The sequence below is a fragment of the Kryptolebias marmoratus genome, linkage group LG13 (genome assembly GCF_001649575.2).
Source record: "Kryptolebias marmoratus isolate JLee-2015 linkage group LG13, ASM164957v2, whole genome shotgun sequence".
Taxonomy (NCBI): Eukaryota; Metazoa; Chordata; class Actinopteri; order Cyprinodontiformes; family Rivulidae; genus Kryptolebias; species Kryptolebias marmoratus.
In genome coordinates, this window is record NC_051442.1 from 14569020 (window position 1) to 14579992 (window position 10973).

General features: G+C 43.4%; 2 protein-coding genes across 3 annotated transcripts in view; one reads left to right on the top strand and one right to left on the bottom strand.

The window, feature by feature from the left end:
* Positions 1 to 2185: 2185 nt before the first annotated feature.
* Positions 2186 to 8270, bottom strand: stk36 (serine/threonine kinase 36 (fused homolog, Drosophila)). 2 transcript variants are annotated; one of them, XM_025009510.2, is made up of 20 exons: positions 7991 to 8270; positions 7780 to 7920; positions 7561 to 7638; positions 7347 to 7477; positions 7009 to 7258; positions 6481 to 6574; positions 6221 to 6384; positions 5966 to 6129; positions 5782 to 5878; positions 5499 to 5630; positions 5230 to 5412; positions 5047 to 5138; positions 4880 to 4943; positions 4511 to 4621; positions 4344 to 4412; positions 4130 to 4250; positions 3913 to 4039; positions 3636 to 3816; positions 2572 to 3453; positions 2186 to 2410 (listed from the first exon to the last, which is right to left on the bottom strand). In XM_025009510.2, exons 1-20 carry the CDS (start codon positions 8072 to 8074, stop codon positions 2348 to 2350), a joined length of 3228 nt encoding a protein of 1075 aa, XP_024865278.1. In that variant the 5' UTR covers positions 8075 to 8270; the 3' UTR covers positions 2186 to 2347. The 2 variants fall into 2 exon arrangements, with proteins under 2 accessions (XP_024865278.1, XP_017287425.1); XM_017431936.3 differs by lacking the exons at positions 4344 to 4412; positions 4511 to 4621 and having other exon boundaries at positions 7991 to 8269.
* Positions 8271 to 9461: 1191 nt separating this feature from the next.
* LOC108245199 (A disintegrin and metalloproteinase with thrombospondin motifs 15-like) overlaps positions 9462 to 10973 on the top strand; it is a 12927-nt gene continuing 11415 nt past the window's right edge. The window contains exon 1 of the mRNA XM_017431906.3: positions 9462 to 10773. Coding sequence (XP_017287395.1) covers positions 9853 to 10773 — 921 coding nt within the window. The 5' untranslated portion in view covers positions 9462 to 9852. The remainder of the gene's footprint in view (positions 10774 to 10973) is intronic.

Sequence of the window (10973 nt, forward strand, 5' to 3'; positions counted from 1 at the left end):
ACGGGGGGTGGGGTGGGGGGTGGGGGCTCAAATGCATGCTTTACTGATGTGAATTCTTTTCTACACTTTAAATCAACACTTTTTCGATGCTTCCATCGTTTTTTCACTCTGAGATCACTCGAGCCTTCACTGTGGCATTGCAACGCTTTAACCGACAATCATTTTCAGCAGATCTTCCTTCGGGTGAATTTATTCGTTTTATTTGTTTGTTGATTTATTTATTTATTTATTTTTGTCCGGGAAAGTACTATGATTTAAAAAGCAGGTTGTATATTTTTAATAGCGTTACACTCGAACTGATGTCACCAATAGAGCGTCTGATTTTTCTTTTTCTACTCAAAAAGCTTTATTTGAAATTCCTGTGTGACTTATGTTGGCTTGTGAAATGTATTTTTGGTGTCAACACTGCATCATTTCCCGTTTCCTTTTAAGTTTGAGTCTTTCTTCTTGGCAAACATTGCTGTTAAATATATGTTGAGTTTGACAATCGCAGAAGAAAGAAAGAAAGAAAAAAAAAACACTAAAAGCAGCTGTATGATTTATATTAATGCTATGGCTTTTCTTTCAAAGCACATTTAATCGGCTTTAATTATTTTAATTAGTTTATGTTTCTAAGAATTTGTAGGACACAATTCTTTTAAAAGCGCTCACTTTTTTGGTGCTTTCATTAGTTTTTAATGTAACAAAACAAACCACAGCTACGTTTCCTTCAGCAGTAGGAGCAATTAATGTCCAATTCACCTGCGACCAAAATAAAGCAAATGAATTCCTTCCTGTTTTGCAGCTGATCGTGTTTTCATATAAATCGAATCTATTTACAGCTCAGGATACACAGTTTTGTCCAATCGTGGCAGGAGATTAAAAACTTGAAGCTCGTCTGTTTTCTGAGATGAAATGATTTTTGTTTATTAAATTATTGTTTATGCTGAGGAACGTTCCACATCTGTGAAAACATTGTGAGTTCTCGTTTTTAGCAGCCTCCCTTTGCATGCTTCTGCTTTATTTCTCTTTCTGAAATAGAATCTTAAGATTCATATGAGTGGATTTTTTCTGCTTCTTAAGGCAATAACTTTTTTAGGCCTCATCTGCACTGATTTGTAAGAACTTTTTATATGTTCCAGGAGTGAAGCGTGTCAACCCTTTTTTCTATAAAACTGACAGATAAAAAAAAAACAGAGACTTTTTACCCCCCTCCTTATTGGTGGCAAGTGATAGCATCTGAATTATTTTTGATGATTTATATCCGAGGATTTATCAGCTGCTGTAACTTTATTTTGCAGCTTGTTTCCTTTGTGGTTTTCTTTGCACATCTATTTGGTGACAATCTTGAATTTTAGCGCAGGTTTGTGTTTATTTTTTTGTCTGTTTTGCTTTTTTTTGTTGTTGTTGTTTAAAAGTTCACGTCAGGATGTTTGGACCCTCCCTGCGGTGTACTATCAATAAAGATAAATTAGACCAAAAAAATTAAAATGAATAAAAATAAAACATATTATGATGCTCTGTAATTTCGAGGTGATTTACTCAGATATAGCTTACACATTTCTTTTGTGTGATGTAAACTTATTTCCCTTTAAAATAAAAAAAAGTAAATAAAGTGTGTCATGAACTCGGACCGCTGTGCGGGCTTTTTATTTTTCCCCCGACTCGGATTGAACTAAAAATGTTTTTTTTTTTTCTTTTTTATTCTCTCCAAATAAAACCGAGAGACTTGAAATAAAATTAAAAAATGTTTTTTCCTTGTGTTAGGAATTTTTCGAGTTAAAAAGTTGTATTTTTTTAGGGCCCGAGGGACGCAGGAACGAGCTTCTTACAGTTTAACGCGGAGAACAGAAAATTCCGACACACCTGAAGTAAACACTTTATTAGCGGTCATTTTCTGTTTTAGAGAGTTTGATGCAAAATGTTGGAAATAATATAAAGCGGAAGATGTTCGTCTGTTTCGCGCTCGTTTTCCTTACAAATAAATAGTTTAAAGAGTTTCAAACATGCGACCATCAGTAAATTTTTAGAGTTTTAATTGTAAACTCGGCCTCAAATCGAGGAGAAACCTGAACGCAACTAAAACAGAAATAAATTCTTTATCACGGATTTTGCAACTTATTTTCCTCTTTATAAATAAAAACGAAAATCTCCCATCAATTCAAGTGATTTTTTTTATTTAAAAAAGAAAGGAAAAAAAGAACAGTGACTTTTCAATATTTTATTACAAAGAAAATACACAACAAAACAGGAAATAATGATCTCTAAAGTACTTATTAAGATCAGAGGATGTCGTGTTGATAGTAAAAATAATTAGTTTGTTTTTTTATTTGCCGAATCTCTCTCACAGCCTTCCAAGAAGCTGGTGTCACACTGCCAGGCGTTGAGAAGCCTGAAAAAGTTTCTTATTGGCATCTAAGGAGATCAGGACCTTGAAAGAGACAAAAAGATAGTTGGAAAATGTAAAATAATGTATATAAAGGGGTGTGAACCGTCAAAGCAGCACAATAATTTTATTCATCATAATTAATAACAAATTTATCTTTAGTCTTATTAATAAAAGAAGACATTTTAAAGTGCTTGTTTTGTTACCTGCTGCGTGGCGTCCTGCTGGCTGTACAGACTCAGAGTCGCCACGGCGGCCTGCCTCACTGCATCGTGGGAATCTGTGCATGCGGTCCTGAGCAGTAAGCCGCACACATCTTCCTCCAGCAAGACGGACACTGCGCCGTCGACATTCAGCAGGTTTCCCAGAGCCGCGCAGCAGTGGCGGCGTGTGACGGCATCAGGGTCAGAGAGCAGGCTCGCCAACATGGCTGCTGTCCTCCGGGCTTCCTGCGTCCATCTCTCTACCATGTCCGCCCTCCGCTCTGTTGCTGGTACCAAATCACCTGCTGCTTCGATGCGTGAACCCGTGTGTTTTTTGTGTTTCTTCTCTTTTGAGCCGTTGGAATTTCCGCTTTGAAATCCTGCCTCTGCTGCAATGAAACCCAGCCAGTTCCCCACGGCCCTGCACACTGTCCTCCGCACCGCCGTGCAGGGATCATTAAGGCAATCTATCATGCGTCTGAAAACATCAAACTGTGTGCGGCTTGCTGCAGAGGGTGTGAATGGCTCTACATTTCCCAGGAATCTGCACGTGGCAGCCCTGATCTGGTCGTATGGGTGAGTCAGCGCCTGCTGCAGCACTTCCACACGCACCCGAAGGCAGGCCGGCCGGGTGGTGCAACGGGCCACACGGGACAACAGCGTGAGGAGCTCCACGGCAGAGTCCCACAGCACATCGAGCAGCAGCAGATCGCAGAGGAGAGAGCTCGCAGTTCTGGCTGGGAACTGGCTGTCCTGAGGTGACGGGAAAAAGCCAGGAGCGGCTTCTCCGAGGCGGGGAACGAAGCGCTCGGGATCACACAAGAACAAACGGCTCAGCAGGGAGAGAGGCAGCTCCAGCAGCTGAGGAGGAAGAGTTTGAATTACCTGCAGAACCATCAAACAAAACAAAACAAAAGGACTTGTCACGTGTCAGACAGAAAACAACAAACATCCCAGTCTTTCCCCCAGACGGATAAAAAACATCAAAATGTGAACTGGGCAAGAGTTATTCTGTGTTGCATCAGAGATTTATTACATGTATCAGGGAAGCGTGAGGAGGCCCTAACCTGCAGGAGGCTTGAAGCGACACCACAGCTGTCGTACAGCTGCAGAACGGTGGAGGCGGTGTGTGACGGCAGGTCCAGGGCGAAAGGAAAACACAACAAGTGGCAGCTGAGTGAGGACAGACTGGAGCGACTCTGCTCCACCTCGGACCTGCCAGGAGGGTCTTCGGAAAACCAGCGAAGACTGTGGAGTATAAAACATGCCGCTGTTAGCGTCGTAGCTCCAAGGTTTACGACACAAATGACAAACTGAAGCTGATCAAGATGTTTGAGCACTGACCAATCAGGGCTCAGCAGCCGGGCAAGCGTGAATATAGATTTAGAACTGCTATCAGTGAAAAGAAGAACACACGAGTACGGATCCTGGGTGAAAACCAACAAAACTACAGACAGAAACAAATGCAGTCCTGTAAACGAGAAGGAAAACAAAACAAGTAAGCTTCGTTTATTGTTTAAAGGTCCTAAATAGAGTAATTTAATTGGATTTGCGATTTTACCATTTGCTGAAAAGACGTTCACATTTGGTGTCGTGCCTCCCAGCGAAGAAGCAGCTTTTTTCCACAGATCCACGAGCACAGCAGAATCTAAACAGCTTAATGCTGGAGCACTTTCATGCTGCTGCAAATAAGAAGAACAGGCATGACACGGGCAGCTGACAGGGTTGTTTGTGAAATCCATTTACGTTTTGTCACATTTTGGCTGCCGTCTAACTTTAGAAAGAATGTGTAGAAGTAAAGACAGGAGGCCGTCGTACAGTCCCCAGCCAGACGGGAGGGGAATCTGTCAGTGCAGAAAGAGAAAAATAATGCAAAAACAACTGCAAATCACTTTTATGTAAATAAATATAGCCAAAAATCATTTTAAAAAAAGAGCAGTACCTCATATGATTCTGACAGAGGAGTTTTCAGCAAGGAGGTTAAATTCTCCAGATCAACGAAAACATCAACATCATGTTGTGTGAAGAGAGATAAAACAGAAGCAGCTAGAGGCTAAGAAAATAATTACACAAGAGCCAGGTTACTTGATTACAAACAGGAAACAAAAACTGATGTCATGTGAAGTATGTGAGCGCGCTTACAAACGAGCGATGAACCAGAGCTAATCAAAAATATACATACAGAAAACAAAAACAGTGCTTAAAAAGGTAAAAAAAAAGGTCATGACTCAGTTTGCTTTAAATGCCCAAGAACAAAAACGAGTCTCAAATGTGTTTGATATAAACTATGAAGAACGTAGCGGAGACTTACTGCAAGAGCGACCAGGTTTGATTGGCTGAGAATTGTGACGAAGGGCTTGGTGAACTCTTCCAGCCTGCGGGATGAGAGCAGAAGGTGAGATGCGGTTTGTGAAAGTCAGTCTGCGTATGAGTGAGAGAGAGAGAGAGAGAGAGAGAGAGAGAGAGAAAAAAGCTGACCCGGGCTCGTCTTCCACCTGGTCGCAGCGAGTCTCCCAGCAGATCAGGAGCAGCGCAAGAGCTTCTCCGAGGACTGGCACACTCCACCGACGCTGAGGGGGGGAGAGAAAGCACGAAGGACTCAGAGGCACTGCTGCACAGCCGACACGCTGCTGGGTGTCGCTCCGGCGCGAGAGCTCTAACCTCGACGAAGTCTGAGTTTGCAACAGAGTCGCGGATCAGGCCGAGGAGGAGCCGAGGCAGTTCGAGGTCACGGCCGATGTGATTCGGCTCTTCGGGGTCAGGAGTCAGAATCAGATTACGCAGGACCTTTAATGGTCGGTGAATCTGCTGCGCCTCATCGTCTTTTACAATGCCACCAGTTAGCTGAACAAACAAAAAATAAAAACGAATAAACACAGAACTGGTTTTAGGAATGTTTTAATGCACGATCAAAACGCACGTCTCATTACCTGAGCTTGGAATGTTGTGATTTTGGATTTAATTAGAGGTATGATGTTCCCGTGGTTTAGCTCCTTTCTCTGCTGCCTGCTGGGTTCTGACTCTTGCACAAGATCCTCCCAGTACTCCTTACTGTCAGCATCCTGAAAGAACAGGAAATGACAGACCCTGTCAGGCACATTTCCTCTACAGAATGTGTTGTTTTTTTAATCATTTTGCTGCTGAGAAAAAAGAAACAAACAAGCCAAGTTTAAACACAATTTTTAATTACTGGAGGAAGCAGCTGTCACTGACCTGCATGTGCAGAGTGTCTTCGCTGTTCCTCCGCACCAGTCGTGGGCCGACCTCCACAGAGGGAAACTCCTGTTTGTAATCTCTGCTGATCTGTCCTCTGCAGAGACATTCAATATAAACAAACGTCTCAGGATAGTTTAGTTGCACATATATGCTTTTTTTTCTGGGATGTCAATTAAAATACCTTTGTTTCAATCTTGTGTGGGGTTGACTCTTCGGATTCATGCTTTGACTGGCAGCCGTCTCGACAAGTCGACCTGAGGAAGCAGGAATTTCACCCGAAGCGGGTTTGGGGATGCACACGTTCGGCGATGCGGAGTTGGCCCTTTCAGTTCCGTCCTTCTTTTTCTGTTAACGATACACCAAACAGGTTAAAGCTCCTCCAAGACAGCGTGAAATAAATCAACGATTCTTAGTTTTTATTTTTGCTGTCACTGACCACTGGCTTCCTTCTGTTCTCCCTCTGCTCCCTGACCTTCTGCAGTAATCGGCTCTCCCCGGACGGCGGTCCGGACTTTTCTGCCACTTGCTTAAGCTTCAGCGCCAGCACGTCTGGGCTGGGAGGGACTGTCAAAGGGCTGAAGACGTTCGTGTCCGACAGTACTGCCGACACATCATTCGAACACGTGAATAATCTCCAACAAAGCAAGGTTATGCATAGTTTTGATTAAAGAGTTGATTAAAAATTGGAAGCATCACCTAAAACACCATCAGCAACAAAGGGATGATGCAGGAGGTTGGGCCATGACAACCGCCTCTGAGGGTCTTTGGTCAACAAACCTTTCAGGAAACTCTGTGAAGGAGATATTCAATGACAGGAAGAAGAAAAATAAGAATATTATTAGTATTTCGGAGCAATTTAACCCATCAGATCCTGACAACCTGCTTGTGCAACAAAACAGTCACGTTACCACAGACAGTTCAGATGCCTCAAAAGGACAATAAATAGACTTAAAAACAGTTTTTATCCTTGGGTCATAAGAACTCTGAACTACAATGCAGTTTTAAGTTTGTTTGTTTTTTTAAAGAGCCTTTGTGCATTGTTGTTTAGTGATCATTCAGTTTATTTTTTTAATCATGGTTTGTACTATTTTTGAGAAATATTGCAGATGCATCAAACTAAGAAGGCTCTTCCATTCTCTTTGTAAACAGGCCATATTTTTCAATAAAAATATCAAAGTAAGACGCTGACTTGAAGCCACCCAGAACACATTAGCTACACGGTACCATGCAGGTGTCGCTCATGGTGCCTGGCCATTTGACCTGGTCCTTCACAATGAGCTGCACCAAGTGGAAGATGGAGTTGGTGTAGAACGGAGGCGCCCCCGTGTGGAGTTCATACAGGATGCAGCCCAGAGACCAGAGATCAGCGGTGTGGTCATACGGCTTCTCCTCCACCAGCTCAGGAGACATGTACAGTGGGGTTCCTTTGATGGAGGTCAGGACCAAGGTGGAGACGCTCATGGCTCTGGCAAACCTGCAGAGAGATTCAAATGCAATTGACACTTTTGGAAATACGGATAGTTTAACAATAACAAAAAAAAAAACAGTCTGCATCAACCCACCCAAAGTCACACAGTTTCACCACACCACTTTTTCCTAACAGGATATTTTGTGGCTTCATGTCCCGATGGAGAATGCGGTGGGAGTGTAAATAATACAGAGCTGAGACCAGCTGGCAGGCAACCTCTTTAACCTTGGGAAAGGGAAAGATTCAAATGTCCATTATAAGAACGACCGATCATGACAGATGCCAAACTGTGCAGTGACACTGAATACCTGGCTCTCTGGCAAGTTTCCATCATCCTCCAGAATCTGGAACAACTGCCCCTCTGCGTATTCTGTCACAACTACAACCTGTTTCAGAAATAAAAGAGATTTTGGTCACATTATGAAGAAATCAGAAGCGAATATTTGTTTTTAGTTCACTTAATCAAATGTATTTATTTGTTTGTGAAGTAGACCGTGACTGTTTTAAACTGAAGATTATAAACGTACCTCGGTTTCAGTCTCAAAACTGTCAAAGAGCTGAACAATATTTGGATGTTGAAGATCCCTCAAGATCTCTATTTCCCTTTTGAGACTCCGCAGCTCCCTTTCAGACCGGCCCACTTTGGGCATGAACTTCAGAGCCACAACCTAATGAGAAAACACCAGACTGTGACACCAGCATGTAGATGAAACTATCAGGAAACGAAAACCACGTTACCTGTCCAGTAAACCTTTTTCTTCCCTTGTAAACTCGTCCAAACGAGCCCTCTCCCACCAACTCCAGTACGTGGTACGAATTCATTTCTTGTAACAGTGCAACCGAAACAACTTAGACGTTGTTATCATCGGCTACAAACACATGAAACACTTACAATTAGATGCCAAAAGTTTAAAACAAGAACCCAACCGTTATTAGTAACAACTATTACTACGCGTTTTCTACGTTTAAGTGGCGGCAAAGCTGGATGTAACTCCAAGACAGTTTTTTTTTTTTTTTTTGCAACTGAAAACACAGTTAATGCTGGCATGTTTAACTGCCCGTTCACAAAAGTAATGAAAAATATGATGTGGACTGACTCGACTAGCATTAAAAATAGTATTAACTAAACTTCTGGAATCTTAGTGTAATATGATAATAGGCAACAGAGAATTTATTTTTCATTTTACAGTGTAGAGACAAAGTTAAAGCAGGCTTCTCTTTGGACAGCCCGTATGCAGGGGTCCTTAGCCTAGCAACGGCTGTTGCGTTCCTAGCAACGGTCTTAGGATGGAAAACAAAGCAGCGGGTTCGTGCTTGTTTTGAGAACTTTTAGCGCTTTAAACAAAATAAGTCGCTTTCTTGAATTAAATAATTTAAACAAGTAAAACGTGTAAGTTGGAAAGAAAATCAATAGTTATAAATAAACTGCTTTAGTCCTAAATGTAGAGCGGTAATGGACGATGACTCCATCCATCCATACTGACCTCCGCCAAGGACGTGTATGTTTTCGGTAGCGGTTGTTTGTTTATTTGTTTGTTTGTCTGTGCACAGGATTACTCAAAAAGAAATAAACAGATTGTGATTAAACTTACAGGAAATGTTGAATTTGCCAAAAAAAAAAAAAAAACCCAACAACATCCATATTGACATCACATGATGATGTCATCATTGAGCAGTCCCATCATGACGTGACATTGATAATGGGACTTAGGTTTGCGCTGTTAATTGTTAATTACAACTCATTCCGGACAATGCAACGGATTTTGAGGCTAAGCTGCTGTTTAGAACAAACAAAACTTTAACACAGCTTGGGCAAGTGTGTTTTCCAACACGTTCTTGTGTCATTGCACTGCAGCGTGGATGTTACACAGGAATGGGCCACACTCTATTTAACATATCCTTTTTTTATAAATATATTTTTGTCCACTAGGTGTCGTGTGTGTTTCACACAAAATAACAAATCATGCCACTCAAACTGAAGACTCTCTGTAGTCTTTTATTCTTGCAGGAACTTTGAGATGTGACAACAAAGATATGATTTGTGCCACATTCATATCGATTTATCCCTTAATTTCCTCTCTAGAAATAGAGATTTTCACGTGCAGACAAATGTTAACTCCATTTACACAATGGGGCATGAAGGGTAGCATCTTGATACCATGTGCAGATTATGTCGTGGCAGAAGGTTTTCATTGTGCAAAAGCAGATTACTCATTTATCTTGTTGGGGTGACAGGCCTGCTGTTCGCAGAGTTTCGAGTTGCGGCAGAAAAAAAAGTCCTGAGCTGAGAATGTGCGTCCAATGAGCGCCTCCAGAGACTGCCCCCAGCAACAGGGAGATTGAGTTTCCATCTTTTTCACGCATAAAGTCCTCAGAAGGCAGCAGCCAGACTCAATCCTCGCAGGTGGAAGATGGAAATGGGTCATGACCGGGAGGAGTTTCCTCTGAGTGGACTCGAACAGCCGGCGTTGTTCTAAGAACCCTGCGCGCTCTGGACTATGCTCTTCACCCTGATCTGTGGCTCTCACAGCTTCCACTGAGCTCTACGTTTTCGTTCACTTTGATGATCGTTGCATCCTCTGCTGAATGCAAACACAGTCATGTTCGCCAGAGCAGGTGTCCTCCTCTGCTTTGCGCTCTCGCTCCTGAAGTCCATTCGCTGCATGGAGAGTGAGATCTGCTTTCCAATCAGACTGGACGCCACCGACAGGAGGAACTCCGACAACGACGTGGAGATCAGTGATGACAAATGTGTCATAAAGATAAAAGCTTTCCAGCAGGAGTTAACGATCGACCTACAGCAAGATTCCAGCTTCATTGCGCCCTCCATCTCAAACCAGGATGCGTTCTGGCTCCCTAACGCCAACGTCAGCGCGGAGCTGAGCCGGTGTTTTTATTCCGGGTACGTCAACGGTGACAGGTTGTCCTACGCCGCTCTGAGCCTCTGCAAAGGCCTGAACGGCGCGTTCGGCTTCCAGGGCTGGGAGTATTTTATCAGCCCGGCGCAGAATGGCACCCGGGGCGCGCAGGTGGCGCACGTCATTCGGCGCAGAAGCAGCAAGAACCTGAAGTCCGGCTCAGCCTCCAGGTGCGCCGTGGACAGCGACCTAAGCCTCTCGGTGGCGCAGACTTTGGAGAAATACAAACACAAGAACGCCAACGAAACGAGCCTGAGGAGCAGCATGGGGAGAGCCAAGAGGTTCGCGTCGGTGCCGCGGTACGTGGAGACGCTCGTGGTGGCGGACGAGTCCATGGCGCAGTTCCACGGGGACGAGCTGAAGCACTACCTCCTGACGCTGATGTCGGTCGCAGCCAGGCTCTACAGGCACCCCAGCATCCTCAACTCCATCAGCATTACGGTGGTGAAGATTATCGTGATATTCGAGGAGGACAAAGGGCCCAAGGTGTCCGGGAACGCGGCCATGACGCTGCGGAACTTTTGCACCTGGCAGAAAAAGCTGAACAAAAACAACGACAAGCACCCGGACTACTGGGACACAGCGATTCTTTTCACTAGACAGGTAAAATCACTGAGAACATGATATCAGGTAACAGCGATATGGGTCTGCTTCACAGCTTTTGGAGACACACAAAAGTGGGTTAATATGTTAGGGCTTTTTGGAACGTATTTGCATGACTTTGAAGGCAATTTAATTTTATATAACAGACTGCTCCTCAAAATCCACCTTGTCATCTAACTAATTTGCTCTGAAGCACTCTC